Raw genomic sequence first — 23863 nt, 5'->3', positions numbered from 1 at the left:
CCAGTCCTCAGATGAGCTGGCCTCCCTCTTGGGGCTGCTCTTGGGGCTGCTCTTGGGGCATCTCTCCTGCCCGCCTCTCCTGGTCCTCCACCTGGTGGGTGGGGCTGCTCCCAGGGGTGGAGGGGCGTGGCCTCAGCTGCTCTTTACCCTGGCTGTTCAGAGCCGTCTCAACGAGGAGCCCTCAGAGGTCCCTAGAGAAAGGCTCCACGTCCCTGTCCTGGAGTCACTGCTGATCGCGGGCTCCCAGGGCCCACAGCTCTCTCAGGGCCTTGCGCTCTCACCTCAACTCTGTTCACAGCGCGACGCCCTCCTGCCCACTCGGACCCTGCAGAGCCACCTCGTCTCTTCTCATAGAAGTTTACTCCCCTCTCCTCTCCTCTGGGGCTCAGATTTCCCCTTGGGTTTCACAAAAAGCCAGTGGTTCTTCAATTTGAACAGGTGTCAGACCCACCTGATGGGCTTATCAAGACACAGTGCTGGCCCCGCCCAGGAGTTTCCGATTCAGCGGGTTCTCAGCCTGCAGCAGTGGAAGAATTTACATTTCTAACAAGCTCTTGGTGCAAGTTGATGCTGTGGTCTAGGAATCCTACTTTGAGCATCTCTGTTGAAAACCAACATCAGTGAACCTAAAAAACTAACAAACAAAAAAACCAGTCCCCAAATGACCACACCCTTTCATCTCCCAAGAAATCCAAAGTATCCTTCAATTAAGTCAACTTATTTCACTGGTAATTAAGTTCCACTTACTGCGAAAAAAGAAGTTTTGAAGTTACTTCAATTCTTATTTAAGCCATCAGCAGAAATAGTCAATTTACTCAATGTACTCAGAGAAATGCTTTTCCTCCCAGGGGAAATAGTGTTCTCTGCAGCTTCTAAAATCTGCTGGCCCCAGCCCTGACTCTGGTTCCCTTAAGCTAAGGAGGAGCTGGGGTTGGGCTGGGGACCAGGGGTGAGAAGTTTCGCTGTCACAATTCAGGACGATGGAGGATGGGGAACAGGGAGAGAGACTCTTGGCTTTGAATAAGAAGAGGGAGGTGACATCAGTAACCCTGCCACTGACCCGAAGCATCAGGCTCCAGGCTTCCTAGGGAAGCCCTGACTTCTCCACCCCTCCCCGTCCTTCCCACTAAGCTGAGCCCAGAAACAGAACCCAGCTCACTTCTCAGGGCTCTTGCCTGCATCTCCTCTCCAGAGACCACAGCAGCTGCCCCCAAGGACACAGCCCTGCTCCCCCAGCTGAAGTCTGAATCCTGGAGTGGAAGCCAGAGCGAAGTGCCAACAGGGTAAGAGCCTCATTCCAGACCTCAGAGGTCCTTCTGCAGCCCCCCCAAAGGCCAGACCCCCAGTTCATAACCCACATCAGAGCCCCCTTGGGACAGTATGCCAGTGATGGAAAACACGTAGAGGCCTGTGGTTTCGCTCTCCTGAGTTCACTGCTCTACCTGGGGGCGGGGTTCCAGGGAGGGTGGGTCTATATGTGGGCAAGGCTGCAAAGAGGGGCCGCTTATAACAAAGGGAGAGCTGTGTGGAGGGCGGGGCTACAAGGGGGGCGGGGCTTCAAGGGGGGCGGGGTTATAAGGAAGGCTGTTTGCGGGCCCAGCCAAAAGGTCACGCGTTACTTGCTGCCCCTTCTCTTTGAAAACAGAAAGTCAAACATGCCCCACCCCAGACCTAGACTAGCCTCGCCTGTTGATTCAAGCTCCAAAGGTTCAGGGAACTGCATTCAGAGGCCCCTGCTAGCTGCCTTTGGACTTCCCTGGTGGCTCAGTAAAGAATCTGAACACTGCCTGCAATGCAGGAGACTGAGGTTCGATCCCTGGGTGGGGAGGATCCCCTGGAGAAGGAAATGGCAACCCACTCCAGTATTCTTGCCTGCAGAATCCCATGGATAGAGGAGCCTGGTGGGTTATCCAAATCCCTGGGGTCGCAATGAGTTGGACACCGCTTAGAGACTAAATTACCACCAACGGCCTTTTGCTTCTCACAGTGGTTCCCCAGGAGCATAAAATAGGAGAAGTGAAACTGATCATGTCACTGCTTGATAAGGGCGGAGGAAGCACATGGACGACACTGTTTATTGGGCCGTGTTATCGTGCAGGTCACACACAGGGTCTCCGCGCCATGAAAGGGTTTGCAGCTGCCCTCCTCATCTGGACTCTGCTGTCTCCCCGGAGAGCTGGCGGGGAGGCCTGGCCCACGCACACGGCCTGCAGGAACGGGAATCTGCAAGTGCTCTACCAGAGCTGCGGTAAGTGCTTTCTGAACGTCGGTTTCTGTTTACGGGGAAGGCAAGGCCCACACGTGTGAGATGCTCAAGCGCTTTATGGGGGTGGGGGAAGGGCAGGGAGACAGCGGATGAATGGGTAGGTGTGGAGCACAGGAAGCCCTGGGCAGAGAAGCTGTCTGGCGGGAGAGACCTGGAGAGCACGACCAGAGGGCCGGAAAAGCACAGTGACTCTCTAGATCAGAAGGGAGAGGAAGATCTGCCTGCAATGCGGAAGACCTGGGTTCGATCCCTGGGTCAGAGAAGAGAGGTGGCTACCCACTCCAGTATTCTTGCCTGGAGAATTCCATGGACAGAGGGTCCTAGTGGGCTACCATGCATACAATCACTAACCTCACAGAGCCTGAAAAAGAGCAGACTGACCGGTGAGTCTACCAAGTCATGAAACCTTGCCAGTTCAGGATCAGGAAGAGAAGCTTCCATCAGTTCAGTTCAGTCACTCAGTCGTGTCCAACTCTGCAACCCTGTGGACAGAAGCGCACCAGGCTTTCCTGTCCATCATGAACTCCCGGAGCTTGCTCAAACTCATGTCTACCGAGTTGGTGATGCCATCGTGGTGAAGTTTCCATGACCTCCCCCAACTGCTCACCCGGGGCTCCTCTCCAGGTTACGTTGTTTGTGAGTCGAGTGAAAAGATGGTTTATGACAAAGGAGAAGACTCCTGTCCTTCTGATGATGCTGCCAGAACTCCTCTCACAGCAGCAACGTCATTTATTCATTCAACAAACACTTATCCGGCTGCTGCCAATGCCACGGTTTTCTCTAGCTCTGGACATGATAAGAGGGATGAGCCAAGGCTGTTACCCCACCGGTCAAGCGTAGACAGCAACCAGCACGCAGCCTAGTGAATAGAGCGCAGGGAGCTGCCGTGATCAGGGTCTGAGCCGAGTCTTTGGAGGGTATGTTTGTTTTCTGGGGCCATCAAAACACCACGGGCCGAGGGGCTTCAACAGTAGAGGCTGCAAGTCTTGCAAGACCAAGGTGCCAGCAGGACTCGTTGCTCCTGGGCTTGCAGGTGGCCTCCTCCTCCTCCTGTCTTCACCTGCTCTTTGTTCTGTGCCCACATGTCCCTTGTGTGTCTGTGTCCATTCTCATGAGGACATCAGTCATAGCGGATTAAGGCCCACCCATCCAGGAAGATCCCCTGGAGGAACAAGTGGCAACCCACTCCAGGAGCCTTGCCTGGGAAATCCCACGGACAGGGGAGCCTGGCAGGCTGCAGTCCATGGGGTCGCAAGGAACCAGACAGGACTGGGTGGCTGAGCACAGATACACACATTCAGTTCATAAAGGGGCCTGAGTGGGGAGAAATGAGCCCAGTCTCAGGATTGCATTGTTGAATGAAGATGAGAGGGACTGGCTCACGAAGTCATGACCTTGTGAAACATGACATCTTGGCGGTAGACAGGGGGCAAAATGCTGCTCAGACTGTAGGCAGTGGAAAGCAGATGCCCTTTAAGTACCCAAGCCGGCCCCACAATATGCCAACGAGGGTCATCAATGTTACACTGAGCAGAAGCTGGACCCTACGACTGGCACCCAAGGAGTGCCTCACAGATGTCCAGACTTGACTCTTAAAAAGAGGGAACATCGAAGATTGAAATACACACACACACACACACACACACACACACACACACACAAATTTTGTTTAATGTAGAAGAGAAGGAAAGACTGGGTGCTGGAAGTGTTCATTGCCTTCCTCTTGCTCTTCCCTTGGGGATGGGATGCTTTCTGCTGGCATCTGTTCATCTTCAGGGCAGGATGAGAAGCAAAGCTTGAGATGAATGCACCGCTCAGGATTTGTTTTTCCAGTTCACCCTCCCACAAATGGTTGCCATGGCTGGTCCACCCCTCAGACCAGCCTGCAGCCTGTGTCCAAGCCTGGCAACCACCTCTCCTGCCGCTGCCAGGAGCAGATGCTCCAGGGAAACGGATCATGTCGCTGCAGCCTGGGCAGAACCCCTCCCTCTGAAGAGGCGGCTGCTCTGTGGAGTCAATGAGTGCTGGTCACAGCCTTGCTCTAAGCACTCAGTGGAAGAAATGAGGGAGACGCAGTTCTAGTCCAAGAGCAGCGGGAGGAGGGGCCAAGCAACAGGGTGAACGCCTCGTGGGAAGGGCTGGACTGGAGACGGCAGGGATGCGATGATGGCTGGAGAGGGTGAGGCTGAGTCTAAGCCACCAGGGAACCTGTCCTCAAGCTTGAGTTCAACCATGTGGGATGATGAGAACAGTGATTACAGCATCTCATGTTCATAAAGGGCACATGTGTTAGGCGTCACACTAAGTACTTTCTAAGCGTTATTTTTATTTACAGATGTGTAAACTGAGGGTGCATGCTAAGTCACTTCAGGCATGTCTGACTCTTTGCCACCCCATGGACTGTAGCCCGCCAGGCTCCTCTGTCCATGGGATTCTCCAGGCAAGAATCCTGGAGTGGGTTGCCATGCCCTTCTCCAGGGGATCTTCCAACCCAGGGATCGAACCCAGGTCTCCCGCATTGTGGGCAGATTCTTTACCATCTGAGCCACCAGGGAAGCCTGAGAATACTGGAGTGGGTTGCCATGCCCTTCTCCAGGGGATCTCCCGGAACCAGGGATGAAACCTTGCATCAGACATGATGAGCAGTGAAACAGCAACAAACTGAGGGTGAGTGACGTCAGATAACTTTTCTGACGCCACCAGGTGGCAGCGGCAGAGTGACGCCCTCCAGGGGCACAGGACAGGCATTAAGCAAATATCTGTGGAGTTAAAATGCATTGATTCCAGGCCACTCTGAATCAACTGGCGTCTAGAATGTTGTCAGAAGGCAAATGGCGTAGGGGTGGGAGCGGGAAGGAGCATTTAGGCCGAGGACCATGTGAGTGAAGGCTGGGGAGCAGGTTTAGCCTCAGGGGCTGGGGAAGGGCTGGGACACGGGGGAGGGTGAGCAATGAGGCGGGAAGGGTGAGCAGAGCCCAGGAGTGATGGGTGACTTTAACATGTCAGTGCAGCCAGGGCCCGGGATGCTCCGATGGCTGGTTAAACATCATGTCCGGGGTGTCTCTGAGAGGTTTCCAGAGGAGATGAGCGCTGGTGCGGTGGACTGAGTAAAGCAGATGGTCCTCCCGGTGCGGGCGGGCAGCTCCCAACCTGTGAGGCCTGACGCCCGCACAAAGGCGGGGGCAGGGAGTACTCACTCTCTGCCTGACTGTGAGGCTGGGGTGCCCATCTCCCACCTGCAGTGTCCCCACCCCGGGTCTCAGGCCTTCAGGCCACACCAGCGGCCTTCCTGGGGCTCCGGCTCACAGATGGCAGACTCTGAACATCTCAGGTTCCATCATCACACGAGCCTACACCGTGTAACAAGTCTCTTTCTAGGACAGATACAGATATGTGTCATGATCACCAACACGTCATGACCTGTGTGGGGGTTGGAAAAGAATCTCCAGGCAGGATGAAAGGAGAATAAAGTTTATTAGAGTGGGAGACACTCTTAGAACAGCGGGCTGGCTCCAGGGAGAGCCAACCCTTTCAAGGGCTAGTAGCCAATGTTTATAGCCTCAAAACAGAAAAAATTCCTACTGGAAAGGGTGGCATTAGGTGATGGGTTAAGATGGTATAGGGTGGCTAACAGGGTAGAAATTTTACCTAACATAGAGTCAGGGAACTAGCCACTGGCCGGAGGCTCACGGCAGCAGTTGCTATGGGTTCGGTCAGTTCCAGAGATGTTTGTCCTGTGACCTTGGGACAGGACTCCACACAGAGGGCATAGGTTCAATCCCTGGTCTGGGAGCTAAGATCCTCTATGATGCATGGTGCAGCAAAAGAAAAAAAAAACCAATAATCCAGGAAGGAATTTCTGGGAGCCTACATTAGCATCATTTCAACATCCTTAATGTCAGAGGGAGACTTTGATGTACACCGGGGTCAGCAGAGAGGAAAGTGGTGTCCTGGGAGCTCCCCCAGAGATGGGTCTCCCTCCTATCTTGCCAGCTATCGAGCTGTGGGGGACCAAATGGCTGCACCCCCCTCCCCAATGGAGAAGCCCCCTCAGCTACTGCATTCGCTGCAGGACAGACTCTCAAGGTATCCCACCAGTGAGGCCTGTAAAGACTGTGCTGTGATGCTGCATCCAGGCCTGGGCTTTAGATGTCTTTGGGCACAGCGGGCTCCTGGAATCCCTGTACAGGTGTGTTCACATCACGATCGTCCACGGATGTGGAAGAATCAGCAATCAAGGATTCGCTGTCTTCCAGGTTTAGCGCTTCCTTTCCCCCTTCTCTGCTCGTTTTATAATCTCAGTGGGAAGGGGAGATCATAGGCTAAAAACTGTTCTGAACAATATAAAAATCCTCAAGGTGAAAGAAGGAACTTCACAAGCAGTTACTGGGCGCTGGCCTTAGACCAGGAAGTGAGCAGAAGTGTCTGAAAAAGCAGAAGTCCTGCTCCGTCCAAATGCTGGTGCTGCTGCAGAGAAGAGGGTGACAGTCTTTACAAAAGCAAAAGGGGGAATTAAAGCAGTCGGGGGGCCTTTCTTCTGTTAAATCCTAGGGCAGTTTCCAGGGCTAGAAAAAACCCAGGGCCCCCCCCGCATACCTGCCCAAACGTCCACCAGTGAGGTTATTTCTGCTTCTGTCACATAAAGACGGGAGGTGGATCACGAGAGTGCAGGTGATGAGAAGATGAACCAGAGATTGGGGGAAACAGAGCCGGGAGGGGAATAACGAAGCCAGCACGTGGGGGCAGGGAGGTCGGGAAACTTACAATAGGGGAGGCTGCGTGAGGCCTAAGAGCTTGCGGTCTGGAGTCCGCAAACCTCACTCCAGCCCCTGGGCAATCCTGTTTCCTCTCCGGTGATAGTCAAGAGGGTATGTGAGTTTCTTGCGGTGGCTATAACAAGGTACCACTTGACACTTAGCGACTTTAAAGAATTCTTAAATCCTGAGAGTTTTGGAGGCCAGGAGTCCAAAGTCAGTTTTGCTGGGTCCAAGAGGACCCTCCCTCGAACTCCCCAGGGAAGGAGACTGTCCTCGCCTCTTCCAGCGTCTGCATCCCTGGCTCACAGCCCCTTCCTGCATTTCCAAAGCCAGCAGCACAGCGTCTGGCGTCCACGGTCACATCCCTTCCTTCTTCCGTGTCCTGTCTCCCTCGGCCTCCCTCTTGGGAGGCCCCCTGAGATTAGGACGATCTCACAGTCTCAGGATCCTTAGCACAGTCAGTTCTGCACAGTCCTCTGTGCTACCTGAGGGAAGACTCACAGATCCTGGGGATGGAGACATGGATATCTTTGGGAACCATTCTCCAGCCCATTGCACTAAGGATAAGAATCTTATCAGCATCTCAGGGCCGTGTGAGAATCAGGTGAAATGTGATGAGCATATACTAAGCGCTCAGTAAGTCTTTGCTGCTGATGACTTGTGAGATACTTCACAGTCACTATGGGTATATTTGACCACAAGCTTCCTAGAAGTTGGGACTTCCCTGGTGGCTCAGACAGTCAAGAATCTGCCTGCAATATGGGAGACCTGGGTTCAATCCCTAGGTCAGAAAGATCCCCAGGAGAATGGAATGACAACCCACTCCAGTATTCTTGCCTGGGAAATCCCATGGACAGAGGAATCTGGAAGGCTACATCCATGGGGTTGCAAGGAGCTGGACATGACTGAGCAACTAACATTACACCGTTTACAAAATCAAACCAGTTTTTAAGGAGATGTCCAGCTTTTCCTGACCCTGGGATAAGCCGTGAGGAACTTCTCTGTAGCGTAGATGTTACCCTGGACAGCATTTCCACAGGCAAAGCCACAGTGACTCATGCCTGGTGCCCTCAGCGTGGACCAAGGGCTCGTCACCAAAATGCAACTGGAGATGATTTTGCAAAGGGCTGCAGTGGAAGCTTCTCTGAGTGTGGCCCTTGCAGGTCTGAGTTGCTCAAGGGGAAGTTGGGTGCCCATAGGAACGAGTGAGTTACACGTGGTCCAGGACTCACTGCATCCGTGAATGTCATGTGGCCATTGCTGCTGTTACTGCTGTGATGGGGTTTTTGGTAAGAGTTGGAGAGCAGTTGTATTTTCTGACAACAGCCTTGAGTGTAGATCCTAGTGTTGTCAGTTAACATGCCTTGACATCAACCAGACAAAGAGGAGGGTCAGAAAAAGTAAGAGACGTGTATACAGGTGGGGAACAGGTGCTCCCCTCCAAACCTCAACCCCAAACAACGGTTCGGGAGAGGAGGTTAACTGAAAGAAAAGGGCCACCCGCCCAGGAACTGTGTGCCATCTGGCTTGGTTCCTTCTCTGGGAAGCCGTGTGATGCTCCAGGACTTCCCTCTAGGATGTAGAGTAGCCGAGTGAGCATCTCGGGAGCCCTCTGCGGTCCTCCAGGGACCAAGCACGTCCATCTGGGATCTGGGTGCAGCCCCGGGGACGGGGGCCTTCCTGTGCAGCAGGCAAAGGGCAAGCTGGCACTGTGAAGGACCCATCTCCTTGCGAGGGACCCAACAAGGCTGAGCTGTGCCTCCGCGCCTTCTTGAGAGTCTGCGCCAGTTTCCCCCGCAGAGCCTCTCTGCCTCCGGAACAGAAAGGGGTGGGGGGCGGTAACCAGCCAATGGCCGGGAAGAGGAAGAAAAAGATCCGGGGCCCATAAGGCGCTGCTTCCAAGCCTCAGTTCAGCTCAGTTCAATCGCTCAAGTCGTGTTCGACTCTCTGCGACCCCATGAATCGCAGCACGCCAGGCCTCCCTGTCCATCACCAACTCCCGGAGTTCACTCAAACTCATGTCCATCGAGTTGGTAATGCCGTCCAGCCATCTCATCCTCTGTCATCCCTTTCTTCTCCTGCCCCCAATCCCTCCCAGCATCAGAGTCTTTTCCAATGAGTCAGCTCTTCGCATGAGGTGGCCAAAGTACTGGAGTTTCAGCTTTAGCATCAGTCCTTCCAATGAGCACCCAGGACTGACCTCCTTTAGAATGGACTAGTTGGATCTCTTTGCAGTCCAAGGGACTCTCAAGAGTCTTCTCCAACACCACAGTTCAAAAGCATCAATTCTTCGGTGCTCAGCTTTCTTCACAGTCCAACTCTCACATCCATACATGACCACTGGAAAAACCATAGCCTTTACTAGACAGACCTTTGTTGGCAAAGTAATGTCTCTGCTTTTCAATATGCTATCTAGGCTGGTCATAACTTTCCTTTCAAGGAGTAAGCATCTTTTAATTTCATGGCTGCAATCACCATCTGCAGTGATTTTGGAGCCCAGAAAAATAAAGTCTGACACTGTTTCCACTCTTTCCCCACCTATTTCCTATAAAGTGATGGGACCAGATGCCATGATCTTAGTTTTCTGAATGTTGAGCTTTAAGCCAACTTTTCCACTGTCCTCTTTCACTTTCATCAAGAGGCTTTTTAGTTCCTCTTCACTTTCTGCCATAAGGGTGGTGTCATCTGCATATCTGAGATTATTGGTATTTCTCCCGGCAATCTTGATTCCAGCTTGTGCTTCTTCCAGCCCAGCGTTTCTCATGATGTACTCTGCATAGAAGTTAAATAAGCAGGGTGTCAACATACAGCCTTGACGTACTCCTTTTCCTATTTGGAACCAGTCTGTTGTTCCATGTCCAGTTCTAACTATTGCTTCCTGACCTGCATATAGGTTTCTCAAGAGAAATCCAAGCCTCCAGTGGGGGGTTAACCCTGCTCCCGGGAGCACAGTGAGGTCAGTGGGGGGTTCACCCTGCTGCCGGGGGCCACAGTAAAGTCAGTTCAGGTTCACCCTGGCTGCTGCGAGCACAGTGAGGGCAGCAGGCTCCCCTGAGTGCGGCCTGGCATCTCTCCTCTGGCTGGGTGGGTGCTGCGTGAGCCCCAGGAGAAATCCAGAGGAGCACGATCAGGGCTCCCTTCAGCTGTTCACCCTTAGCATCCTTTCCCATAGCTGCGGCCTTTCTATTTGGGGGTCTTCTCTGTGTTTTAGTGTTCAATTCTATTAAGAGGTTTTCCTGGTGGTTCAGTCAATAAAGAATCCGCCTGCAGTGAAAGAGATGAGGGTTTGATCCCTGGGTCAGGAAGATCCCCTAGAGAAGGAAATGGCACCCACTGCAGTATTCTTGCCTGGAGAATTCCATGGACAGAGGAGCCTGGCCACAGTGCTTGAGGTCACGAGTTCCACACAGTTGTAGCAACTAAACCGCCACCGTGTTCTATTAAAATATCCCTTTAAACAATTAAACTCTATTTGCATAACCAAAGCTTTGTAAATTTAAAAAATTGGTTTTATCACAGGCATACATCCATGGGTCGCAAACTTACTAGTAGAATTGTCTTAAGCAGGTAAACAAATACAACCAATTTGCTTAAATGCTTTAAAATCTTTAAAATCATACAAAGTAAGCACAGGTTATCACAGTGACTGTTCACTTACTAGGACCCTTTTCTTAAACTAGTGTCAAGATATTGGTTGTTCAGTCACTCGGTCATGTCCAACTCTTTGCAACCCCATGGACTGCAGCACACCCAACTTCCCTGTCCTTCACCATCTCCCGGAGCTTCCTCAAACTCATGTCTATTGAGTCCGTGATGCCATCCAAGCATCTCTACTGTGGATTTTACTTAATCATCTCTACACCGATATTTATTCTTCCTTGTATTCTTACTTTTTTTGGAGTTATAGCAATGGAAGTGTGAAAGTGTTAGTCACTCAGTTATGTCCAACTCTTTGCGACCCCACGGACTGTAAGCCCACCAGGCTCCCCATCCATGGAATTCTCCAGGCTTTAATACTGGAGTGGGTAGCCAATCCTTTCTCCAGGGGATCTTCCCGACCCAGAGATCGAACCCAGGTCTCCCGCATTGCAGGTAGATTCTTTACCATCTGAGCCACGAGGAAAGCCCAGTTATAGCAATAACTAGGTCAGTATTTTCCAAGGATATGTTCCAGACCAAACATAAAGCCTGTCATTCAGACTAGCCAGAACAAAGGTTTTAAGTTACCAATCAATTGATCCTGGGCCTGGTCAGCCAGCAAGTTGACATCTCTGCACTTGAACTTGACCTATTACATCCTGAAGACCTTTCAGCCCCTTCCTGTCTCAGGGCTCCCTATGTCCTGCTGCTTCTCCGGCCACTGATGCGTGTTTCTCTGGGTCATTGTGAAGCCACCGTACCATCATTATGCATCAACCTGGCCTGTCAGCATTGCTGGAAACATACACCCACCACCCTAATGTCAGAAATACAGTGAGGGGATCATTTAGCAGCCACAACGGATTTTATCTTCTGCACAGCTGAGGCTCACCTTAACATATTTAGCAAACTTATTCTCTTAGAACATAGCACTGGGTTATCTTTTTACTTTGTGTTTGCTGATGCTGGTTTGACTCTCGTCCAGCTTTCAGTCCAATTTTTACATAAGACCACTTGAGCTGATCAATCCTTCTGTTTTAATTTTTTCCAAGCCCTTGTGTTCATATATATATTTATACACATTTTATACACACACACACACAGACACACATATATTTTTTTTCCTGGCTTATTCACGATGCTTTGTCTTCACTCCTACCTACTTGCAAAGATAGAAACAAATCCCGTGGTTCTCTCTAGCCTATCCAAACTGGTGGAAACGTTCTGGATCCCCAAAGAACTAAGAACAAGGCTTCATGCCCATCCAGTGTTTGTGATGTGACGCAACTTCCTTCTCGTCTGTGCTCAGGCTGCCTCACCCAGACAGGCCTGAGAAGTGACTCTGAACGGCAGAATCCCCGGAGGTGACGTCTTCAGGAGCCCCGCAGGGTGGGCACTGCCTTTCTTCCTGGTCCCAGAATCTGCCTGGTGTCACCCGAGTTCCCAGAAGGGAGCAAGTCCCTGGCGGCCCCCGCCCACCTGCCCCCTCCCGGTCAGAGAAGGCATTACAGCTGCCCACCCCCGGCATCGGCTCGCAGTCTTTTTCAGCTCCAAGGCCAGCACAGAGGACTTGGTCTCTCCGACTGTGGTCTGCAGAGGCTGTGAAGCTGCAGGCGGAGGGAAGGAGGCACGCTCCAGCCTGGGCGGGGTTCCTAGAGCATCTGCTGGGCTCGGCCTCACGCTCTGTGGGGCTCAGGCATCCGTCCCTGACCGGGGCCTTGTGGCCGTCTACTGTGGTCCTGGATGTTACTTGGCCTTGAAAGGAGCCTGGCAGCCAGGGTCTGTCCATGACGACCTATTTCTCCACAACCTGGTGCTCTGCAGGCATATGGGGAGGGGTCAGCATCCTTCCACCCCCACGCCCACACCCAGCAGGCACGGGGCAGACAGGGGACCTCTTACAGAACTTGGAAATGTTCTGGCCAGACAGAACCCCAGGGCTTCATTCCAAGCGTCTCCTCGTCCAGAAGAGGAAACTCGGAGCCAGGGAAGTAGCGTGTTCTGACCACAAGCCACGGAGCAGCGTGGCCGCCGCTCCGCCCCCGAACCCTCCTGGGCAGCCCTGCCTCCTCCTGTCTCCTCCGTGGCGTGGCCGCCGCTCCGCCCCCGAACCCTCCTGGGCAGCCCTGCCTCCTGTCTCCTCCGTGAACACCAGGGTGTGAAACGCACCCGATCTCAGATCAAGGATGGCACCTACACTGCAACCAGACCCTCTCCTTCCTACTCACACCCCCGATCCTCTTTCTAGGCAGGCCTTCTCTGAAAGCCATGTGCCCACATCCCTTCCTGCCAGGCCCGGGCAAAACAAGACCCTCTGTGTCTGCAAGACTTGAGGGGGCTCATTTACAATACTGAGAGGACCATTTAGTTCCATAAAAGTTCTATCACTGCCAACTGTACATAGAAGTGACATGGTTCCAGAGAACAGTGAAGGCGATGCTTGTTTAGGAGGAAAGCTGCCTTCTCCTGTGGTATGAGCCCCGTTGAGGGTTCTAGCAGTACTTAGGAAGCAGATGACCGTCACAGAAAACAATGATGGAAATGGGACAGGTGACTCGGACCCCAAAGCCCACAGCTTGATGCCAGCAGCCGGCTTCTTCTGGTCCCTTCTCCATGTGTACAAAAGCTTGCTGAGAGCAGCCAGCTTCTGGCATCAAGGACGATGCCCAAGTCCCACCTGCGTCCCCCGGGATCGGCAGGCTCAGGTCTAGAGCCTGGATGGTGCCTATTCTGGAAGCACAGCACTGGAGGCCTGGTTCTCTGGCATCGATACTCCAGTCTGGCCGGCACGGAGCCGCTGGAATCCAAGCCGGATGGAGAATGGGCAGGGAGATCCTCTCCCAGGGAGCACAGCTTTTCTGCCTCACACTTAGCTTCGGTTTTAACTAAACGAAAGAGCAATTCTTGTGTCAGTGAATATGCACATTTCAAAAAAAAAAATCCCGGAGGAGGACAGAGCATTGCCAGTGGCTCTTGGTTTATTTGAAGCAGCGGCTGAACAGCAAGTATCGTGTCCAATCGTGTCTGAGGTTTTAGAGCCAGTCGCGAAAACAAGGAGCAGGAGGCGCCTGTGCAAATGCTGCTGATTCCCAGGGTCTCAGGGACGCCGCCTTCCTGGGGGAGCAGACCTTCAGGAAGGCAGTGACGGAGAAGCCAGAGAGCAGAGACCACTGTTCCCTTCCTGCCTGACTCGTCATTGCCTTACCTCTCACCCGCTCCAGAGCCCGAGTCAGATGCTCAAACACCTTCATGGAAAAGGCAAGTTGTGAAGGAAGGGGGTCAGTTGCAACACACAGTAAAAGTTGCAAGGACTAGAGGTCATCTCATCTCAAGGAGGAAACTACTGTTCCGCTCCATTTGATCTCCAGGAGGGATTTGGAGACCTAAGACACCCAACCTTCTCCTTTTTCGAAAGAAAAGCTCCTAATGAGAAGCACCGCCTCCTGATTTATGAACATGGCAGCTGGCCTAGGTGTTCCTTAACCTCGTGAAGGGCAGCGACACAGCTCTGAGAGCTAGGGGTAAATCAGGCTCTAGCAATTTACAGCCTCTGCTGTAGAGAGAGGAGATGTTAGTCTGGTCACACCTTTTTTTTTAGATGCCTCGTCCTGAAGGCCTTCCCTTCCTGGATGCAGAACATCTCAAAAAAAAGCATCTTACTGTTCAGTTTTACCATCTCTATCCTCTGTATCAAAGTGATATCACCACGTGAATCCCCAAGAATTACAAATACGTAACTTAGGGGGGTGTGTGTGTGTGTGTGCTCAGGCATGTCCAACTCTTTCGCGACCCTATGGACTGTAGCCCGCCAGGCTCATCTGTCTGTGGGATTTCCCAGGCAAGAATATGGAAGTGGGTTGTCATTTCCTCCTCTAGGGGATCTTCCCAACCCAGGGATTAAACCCATGTTTCTTGCGTCTCCTGCATTGGCAGGCAGATCCTTTACCACTAATGCAAAGCCGCCAAAGTAAGGAATCCACCTACTCAATTCAGAGTGTCCTTGCTAGCCCAGGAACCCAGTGTTCAAGCATGTCCAGGTCATGCTATTTCCGTCAGCACCCCAACACCTGACATTGCTAGGTAGATTTTGGCCCAAATCTGTTGAACTGTTTCTTGCCACCTACAGTCATCACTAAAATGTGTATTTCTATTAAAAAAGGGCAAGAAAGCAGGAGGCCTGAATATGAAGGACTCTGAAGATAAAACTATTTCTTTGCTGTTATCTTTGAGTCCACAACATTTAGCACCATATACGTCATCAACAGTCATTACAAATTAGTGGAGTAGGTTTAAGTTATAGGGTTTCCTGAGAAATGACCAGTGACACAAGGAATCAAGTGCAAATTTATTTGAGAAATGATTCTTGGAAGAACCAAAAGAGAGTGAAGAAGTGAGTCAGGGAAGAAAAGGAAGCCGATCAGGTGACCACTGTGGGCAGCTGAAGCCCAGTCCTTCTGGGGCTCCTGGGAGACCCGAGAGACGTGCCTGGGGTGGTCAGATCTGAAGGGAGAGGGAACTGGAGTGTTAGTCTGGCCACTTCCGTGTGTCATGGTGGTTCCTGGGTACGTTGTTTCCCCAGCACGTCTGGCCTGACTGTGTACAGAACAAACTCACTCCCACACCCAGAGAAAGCCCTCAGGCAGAGCCATGGAACTTTCAGGAAGACTTTGGAGAGAATAAATGCCCTGCTACAGTGTCCTTGTGCATTGAAATCCCTCCCATACACAAAAGCATCCATAAACAGGACACTGGTGAGAGAGACCAAGACAGCCCATAAAAAATGACCAGCGCACCCTGGAACGGGCACGCTGCGGCCTCCACAGGATGGAAAACTGTCTTGCTATAAAATCTGTGGGTAAAATGTGACACAAATCTTTCTATACACATAGCTGAGCTTGCCTGAAAGAACGGGAGATCTCTGGGAGCCAGAATGGAAAGAAAGCACAAACGCAGGATGCAGAGGGCACTGAGGTTGTGTCTGGCTCAGGCCCTGAGTTGGTCTCCACGAGCCAGAACGCAGCTTCAGCAGCTGTGTGCACGTCTGGTCACTGCAGCCTGTACGGCGCAAAATGGGACTTGATCCCATCGTGAAGCCAGGACCTGCCGAGAGTTACAGCCCCAATAAACAGTGGATGAGAAACAAAGGAACTTACCGGACTCTGTGCGGCCTCTGGAGGAAATAACGCTTCTCTGAGAACCAGGAGCTCCATACCTGATATCAACACAGTTTTGAGGCTCAAGTTTGTAGTCCCTTCATGATCCAGGCGATCCCAAATCTAGAAATCACATTAAAGTGGGCCTCACCGGGGAATACCTGAGACGTGTTGGCAGAAGAAAATGTCAGTTTTCTCCAGAGGAACACCTACTTTCAATTTAACTTTCACACGATTTCTGAAGATTCAGCTTACAGTCCAAAATTTAAGACCACAAGGAAATAAACCACCATAAGGCAAAGGCAGCAGAAAAACAAAACGCAGAATTCTACCCCGAATACATTAGATTTGGAAAATGTGAAATACAGACTGTAGAAGAGAGAACACCTGATTTGTTTAAAGAAGTGAAAGAGAGAATCTAAAACACGAGAAAGGAAAAACAGAACGTCAAAAAAAAAAAAAAAACCTGAAAGATTTGACAAAGAATCAAACAGAAGCCCTTAAAATATTTAATTGTTGAAATACAAAGCCTCAGGGCTAGGTTAGAACACAGATTTAAAAATGGCCTAGAGAGAGGGACCCCCCTGGTGACCAGTGGCTAAGATGCTGTGATGCCCGTGCAGGCTCGGTCTCTGCTCAGGGAACTAGGTCCTGAATGCCACTTAAAAAAGAGAGAATCCTGCCTGTCGCAACAAAGATGCCGCCGGTCACTAACTTAGAGAGAACTAATGAACTGGACAAAAGGGCGGTGATATTATTCAAAATGCATCACAGAGAGATAAAGAGATACAAGCTTCAGCTACAACACAAAATAGAGAAAAACAGGGAAAATGCAATTTCTGAAGAAAAATACTGGAATTTTCTAGAATTAATGAAAGACCTAAACCACCAAATTCACTGCACACAAATTCCATGTGGGATTCATAAATAGATACCAAAACTAGACCCCCTGGAATAAAATCACAAGTTAACAAAGGAAAAAAAAGTAATTGGTGTAAGGAGAAAGATAAATCACATAGCAAGAAATTTTATTTAGAGTGATAGCAGATTTTAATATAGCAACATCAGTATACTCAGAAGAAAAAACAGCAATCAACCTTGACTTCTGTCTTTAGGTAACTATCATGCCAAAACTAGAGGGAATTAAAGACTCTTTTGGACAAACAAAATCTAGAGTTTGCCACTAAAAAACTCTCAGTAATGGAACTTCCTAAGGAACACTTCAGAAAGAAGTAAAATGATCCCAGAAATAAGTTCTGAATTGCAAGATGGACTGGGACGAAAGAACTGACAAATTTAAATAAGCAATGAATGTGAGGATGATAAAAATATCTAATTTGAAATAAGAATTCATTTATTTCTTATTGTAGCATAATGAATTACCCTAAAATTTAGCCGCTTAAAACAACAAACATTATCTCACAGTTTTTAATGGCTGACTTTATATGTATATATATAATCACACCTTTTTATCCCTTCGTCCACCGGTGGACATTTATGATGCTTCCATGTCTGGACTCTAGTCGGTGATGCTGCTGTGAACATGGTGGTACAGATCTCTTTTCCAAGTTCGCGTTTGTGTTTCCTTTGGATGTACTCCCAGAAGCAGAATTGCTAAATCATATGGTAGTTCTATTTTTAATTTTTTGAGGCTCTGCCAGCTTGGATTTTGAAAATCAGCTCCCTGCTCTTTAAAGAAATGCACCTAAAATGCTGTTCTACAGCGAGCGTCCCATTGAATGGTGAAACGTGGGAAGCATTCTCTTTAAAACCAAGAATCAGGCAAATGGGAGTGCCTACCGTCACCGCTTCCATTCAGCGTGGTGCTGAAGGCCGTCACCAGCACAGAAAATACAGCATTTAAGGGTCTGCAGAGAGGATACAAAATAGTATTGTAGGCATGCAGTGTGACAACATAGAAACGTGTAACCTAAAATGTATGGAATTAATGACAGTTGAGTTACAGTTTATTTTGAAATCGATGTATTGCATTATTCCAAGAGATAGCTAGTATGTGTAGCTTTGGTGAATTCACTTTCACAGCTGTAGAATATATCATTTGTGCATAGACTACAATTATATACATTCTCCTTCCAATAGATATTTAGGTTGCTTCCAGTTTTTCACAGTTACAAACTGTTGTGAGCATCTATTATTTACGTCTCCTTATCTCAGAAAAAACTTCCTAGCCCAGGACTTTTCTTTCCGTTTTTCTGAGGCTTAAGCCTGGGCAAAGGTAGCGCATTTCTCTCGTTTCACCAGTTTTGTCTGGTAATGTTTCCATACAGAAACGGTTTTTAAACGCTATGTTCTGAAAACACAAGAGCAGATGGCAAGAAAAGGCTGAACGGTATCCAAATGGTTCCAGCCGTGGCGCGAAGGAGACGGGTGAGGTGTTGAGTCAGGCCTGCCTGAGACTTTACTTTGATCAGCTCACGGGCAGCCCTGAACTTGTGTGCAGCCCGGTGGGAGTAAGAAGGCTGTGGGTATTCAGCAGGTGCACGGCTCTCATTTATCAGTCTGAAGTCAGCTTTCCCATCTTATTTTTCATTTCAGTTTGCCATCTTCTAACAGAACTCTTTTTATATTTTTAGCAAAAGTATATTTAATCCTCTAAACAGGAGGAAAATATAATAGGATTGTGTTGGTCCAGGAAGCAGAGAAATGATTCCTCTTCTCAATTAAGAATTTATTTTGCTGGCAGAGGGTCCAAACCAAAGGCAGCTGGTTCTTCTCTCCTCCGGCATCTGGCAGTGAGTGTTTGCAGACCTGGGTCATTCATGCCACAAGATCCTACTCCTGGGTGGTCCATGCCCTGCAGACGAGAAACTTCTCCCTCTTTCCCATCAGGGAGAGCTCTATTGCAGAGTTGGAACGTCCAGCAGACTCCTTCTGGCTTCATCACATAATGTGAGATGCGGGGGGGGGGAAGTGGTTTGTGGTTCTAGGAATGAGGATTTTGTTTCCCTGATCAGTACAAGACATCCTGGTAGAAACTCCCGTTAGGTAACCTCTCCACCTTGTCAGGAGAAGGTTCTTGAGAGTCCCTTGGGCAGCAAGGAGGTCAAATCAATCAACCCTAAGGGAAATCAACCCTGAATGATTGGAAGAACTGATGCTGAAGTTGAAGCTCCAATACTTTGGCCACCTGATGTGAAGAACTGATTCTTTAGAAAAGACCCTGATGCTGGGAAAGACTGAAGGCAGGAGAAGGGGACGGCAGAGGATAAGATGGTTAGATAGCATCACTGACTCAATGGGCATGAATCTGAGCAAACTCAGGGAGATAGTGAAGGACAGGGAAGCCTGGCATGCTGCAGTCCATGGGGTCACAGAGAGTAGGACATGACTGAGCGACTGAACAGCAACAGACACCTTCTCAGGGAAGGTCCATGGTCTCTTTAGGAAGAGTCAACTGCATGTCCTGGAGATGCTGGAGAATGCTGTGTCTCTAATTTTCGGATAAAGAATGAGTCTGTGGTCCCCCCTTGAACACCGCCCTCCTCATTCCAGGGCCTTCGTGGGGCACTCATGCTCATTCTAAATCAGGGTGGCCGGACTCAGAAACAGTGCCACTCTCTGTCCCCTTTGCCGAATGCTAACCATGAAGAGGAAGGTCTTCACACGTGTTATGTACTGAATGTGTCCCCTCAGAATTCGTATGCTGGGGCTCTAAACCCCGATGTGATGGAGTGTGTGTGTGTTTATGTTCTCAGTCGTGTCTGACTCTCTGCAACCCCATGGACTGTAGCCTGCCAGGCTCGTCTGTCCATGGGATTTTCCCAGGCAAGAATACTGGAGTGGGTTGCCATTTCTTCCTCCTCTTCCCCACCCATGTCTTCTGCATTGGCAGGTAGATTCTTTACCACTGTGCTACTGAGGAAGCCCATAAGGTGATGGTATTTGGAGGTAATTCGGGTTAGATGAGGTCAGGAGCGTGGGGACCCATGATGGGATTAGTGTCCTTCTGAGAGGAAGAGACCAGAGTGGATGCTCTCTCTGCCTCTGCTGGGTGAGGACGCACAGAGAAGTCTGCAAACCTGGCAGAGGGCCCGCACTAGGCACCAAATCAGCTAGCATCCTGACCTTGGACTCCCAGCCCCCAGAACTTTGAGAAATAAGCATTTGTTTGTCATTTCAGCCACTCAGTCTGTGGTATTTTGTTATGACAGCCCGACAGACTAAGATAGACCACCAGCTCCGTCAGTAGTCTTGCTTCTCAGGGAAAGTGTAAATTGGTGTTTTGTCGTGTGGCTCTGATGGGGGATTGGAGACAGCAGTGGACAGTTTCTTACCAGGCGTGGGGAGGGCAGTACTCGAGGGAGAAGAACTGTTTAATAAACTGATCTCATACTAGAAGCACGGGAGAAATGAGTCTTAAGAATTCTGCCCGCCTCTGTGTGACAGAGTATGGCCAAAACTGCCTTAGGGGTCTTGAAGACAGCGATGGGAAGGAGACGGGAGGCTGAGCAAGGAAACCCCCCATCCAGCTGGCTACCCAAGCCACTCTCTCCGACACCCGTTAACAGCAATGAGCCACTGCTGCACGCCCAACTCATGGCTTCCAGGATTCGATCTTCCTGGGAACAGTCATCTCATGTCAGGGAGGGAGTTTTGCCTGAACCCGGAAGGTTGAGTGGGCATAGAAGTTGTCAACCCCATACTGACCACAGGCCTCTCCTGATTTCTCCCAGGGAACAAGCTTCTCCTGGGAGAACCTGCCTACCATGCTGGAGGGAATGGAAAATGCACAGCCACTCTGGAAAACAGGCTGTTTCTTGTAAAACCAGACATACGCTTACCATAGAACCCAGGAACCTCAGTCCTGGGTATGTATCTCGGAGAAATGCAGACCGTGTTCACACAAAAACCTGAGTGTGGAAGATCATGACAGCTTTATTCGTAATGCCCCCAAACTGGACAGATGTCCTTCTACATGAAGGACAGGTGCGCAGCTAGGCTGTGAAATATCCACACTGCAGAAAAAAAGCTCCTGAGATACACAGCCACTTGAATGGGTCTCCAGGGCCACTTGGAGAAAGAAAAAATCCAATCTTAAAAGGTTGCATATGTGCTGATTATTTTATAATATCTACAAATATTGAATCACTACACTGTATGCAGAAAACTAATATGATACAGTATTGTAAGTCTACTATACTCGATTAAAAATAAATGTGTACATGTTTTTATATTTTAATATATATATGACGAGTTAAAAAGAACACTTCCATACTTTATGGTTCCACATGTGTAACTTTCTCAAGATGACAGAATTGTGTTGCTGAAGCAGTGATTTGTGGTTGCTGGGGTGGGAAAGGGGAGCTGGAGCCACAAGTGATTGTCAAGGTGCAGAACGAGGAAGGTTCTTCATGTCTGTGTCTTGACTGTAGCGGTGGAAGTTGAAGCTATGAATAGCAACCCCACCACTAAGATTGACCAGGTAACGTGGGGTGAGTGTGCAGACACGGCTTGCACACAGAAGACCGTTTGACTCTATGTTGACCATAAAATAAGAGATTTAAAGTACATGTGTATCTTTTATTGAGTTTATGTTTTGGCCATGTAATGTCATAACTAGATGATGGAAGCATTATACTCCAGATGAAAGCAGAAGCGTTTTCTGGTTCGTCCGTGTATCCCCAAGGCTGTGTATCAGGTCCTCAGCAAAATGAATGAGGAGTTGAGTTGCATTTCCCATTCTTCAGCCACTAATGTGCACTGTCAGTGGGAAGACAAGTTCAAGTTTGTTTGTACTCTTATGGTCAGATTTTATGTGGCACCATGATACCCCCAGGTCTTCCCAGATGGCACCAATGGTAAAGAATCTGCCTGCCAATGCAGGAGACACAAGAGATGCGGGTTCGGTCCCTGAATTGGGAAGATCCCCTGGAGGAGGAAATGGCAACCCACTCCAGTATTCTTATCTGGGAAATCCCACGGACAGAGGAGCCTGGTGGGCCCCAGTCCACTGGGCTGCAAAGTCGGACACGGCTGAGTGCTGAGCGCAGGGCATGTGATACCCCACGATAACACACAATAAAACTGCATTTAGTGTTTGAAGTGCAAAAGATCAATCGTAAGAGCTTCGAATGGGTCGTTTTTCCCTTGAGATATTTGGCAAGGTGTTTTCGATGAAAGCTCATCTCCGTTGCTTTTTAATCTCTTTTTGGCCTCAAATGTTTATAATATAAAAAACCACGTCCTCCTAAGCTCGTGGAAGTCAGGCTCCGGTTATCCCTGGGGAATGGAATTCAGAGGCCAAAAGAGGGTGCAGATTCACACCCTTTATCTGTCAGTAATGAGTTCCAATGAATCCCGTTTCTTTTGCAGTTAGAAGTAAACAAGATAAGGGATACAGACTTTTGAACTTGGCAGCCAAAACCTACCTTCACACTCAAAAATGCGTTCGCCCAGCTTCCAGGCGGGCTGTGGGATGTAGGCGTTCTTGCCCGCAGTGTTACGAACAGTAGCCGTTCCACTGGGCTGGTGCTCATTGCGTTTGGTTGTGTCTGAGATTAGGAACCATGTTTAAGCATTTTTGAACACCCAGTCTATGTATCCAGGCTTCCCTGATGGCTCAGGTGGTAAAGAATCTTCCTGCAACGTGGAAGACCCGGGTTCAATTCCTGGATCAAGAAGATCTCCTGGAGAAGGGAATGGCTCCCCACTCTAGTATTCTTGCCTAGAGGCTTATATGGACAGAGGAGCCTGGCAGGCTATACAGACCACGGGGTCATAAAGAGTCGGACACAACTGAGTGGCTAACACCTTCACACTTTCACTTCTCTACACAACCACGCTGAAGAAACAGAAATCCAGATCACATACCCGTCTTTGGCTGTGTGAGTCAATTCTCAATGAAATGCTGACCGAGGAGACTGGAATGGGGGCAGAACTGCTATTATTTGAAATGCAATGGCCCATCGGGAGCTTTGCGTGCTATTCTGCAGTAATAAGATTTGACAGGTGGGGAAAAAGGAGAGACCAGGAAATAACAGAACAACTAGCTAGAATGCATTTACCACCTCGTAAGTCATTTCTTTCTCTTCAAAGGCAGGAAAAGAGGATGGGGCAGGGGGGAAAGGAACACACCACAGCACGTCAAGGACAGAAAAGAGGAAATTAATTTTGTGTTGCCATGGTAACGGATTTCCAGCCATGGCATCTCACGGAAGCCTTCCCATCATCTTTTTTTTTTTTTCAAGGATCCACAATGACCCTTGAATGTTATCATAGCAATCACACAAGAAAATTAAAATACCCCATCAAAACACAGCCATATAAGAAGGCAAACTTTCAGATCCACGCACAACTAGGCCTGTATGGCGAACAGAACACAAGCTTGCAAAACTAGTAACCACCCCACCTAAAGGAAGAAGTCAAACGCAAGATCTGTTTATTTTGTTTTATTTGCAGAAGAATTCTGAAAGACAGCAGAGGTCCATCTGCTAATATTTGGCCTGAGACAAGATTTTCATCCACACTCAGAAACTCCATCCTAAGCGCCAAAGCAAATACCTCTGTTATGATGATAATAAAGTTAATATGCACTAACACCTTTCCGAAGAGTATTCCAAGTGCAGGGGAAATTAGTCACTGGCTTCAAAACTCAGGCTTCCCAAGTGACTGCTGGCACCCACCAGCGCCAACATGAAAGTCCAGCTTCCCTCCTGCTCTCGTTCAACTGCTTGACCTTGCCTCTTTTCCGTGTATTTATCCAACCAGCTGAGATATGTGGTTTGTGGACACGTCCACTGTGATCAACCAGCCCCATGTCCACTGTGATCAAACCAGTCCATCCTAAAGGAAGTCAACCCTGGATATTCATTGGAAGGACTGATGCTAAAGCTGAAGCTCCAATATTTTGGCCACCTGATGCAAAGAGCCGACTCTTTGGAAAAGACCCTGATGCTGGGGAACATTGAAGGCAAAAGGAGAAGAGGGCGACAGAGGTTTGGATGGTTGGGTGGCATCACCAACTCAATGGACATGAGTTTGAGCAAACTCTGGGAGATGGTGAAAGACAGGGAAGCCTGGTGTGCTGC

General features: G+C 49.6%; 1 protein-coding gene across 3 annotated transcripts in view; it reads left to right on the top strand.

The window, feature by feature from the left end:
• The first annotated feature begins 1673 nt into the window (after nucleotides 1–1673).
• LY86 (lymphocyte antigen 86) overlaps nucleotides 1674–23863 on the top strand; it is a 41904-nt gene continuing 19714 nt past the window's right edge. For 2 of the 3 annotated variants that reach the window (XM_005223881.5, XM_005223879.5), the window contains exon 1: nucleotides 2070–2248. In XM_005223881.5, coding sequence (XP_005223938.1) covers nucleotides 2122–2248 — 127 coding nt within the window. In that variant the 5' untranslated portion in view covers nucleotides 2070–2121. 3 annotated transcript variants of the gene reach the window in all.

Source organism: Bos taurus, chromosome 23 (assembly GCF_002263795.3).
Source record: "Bos taurus isolate L1 Dominette 01449 registration number 42190680 breed Hereford chromosome 23, ARS-UCD2.0, whole genome shotgun sequence".
Taxonomy (NCBI): domain Eukaryota; kingdom Metazoa; phylum Chordata; class Mammalia; order Artiodactyla; family Bovidae; genus Bos; species Bos taurus.
Note: the sequence above shows the minus strand (reverse complement) of the source record. Positions and strands in the feature narration are given on the sequence as shown.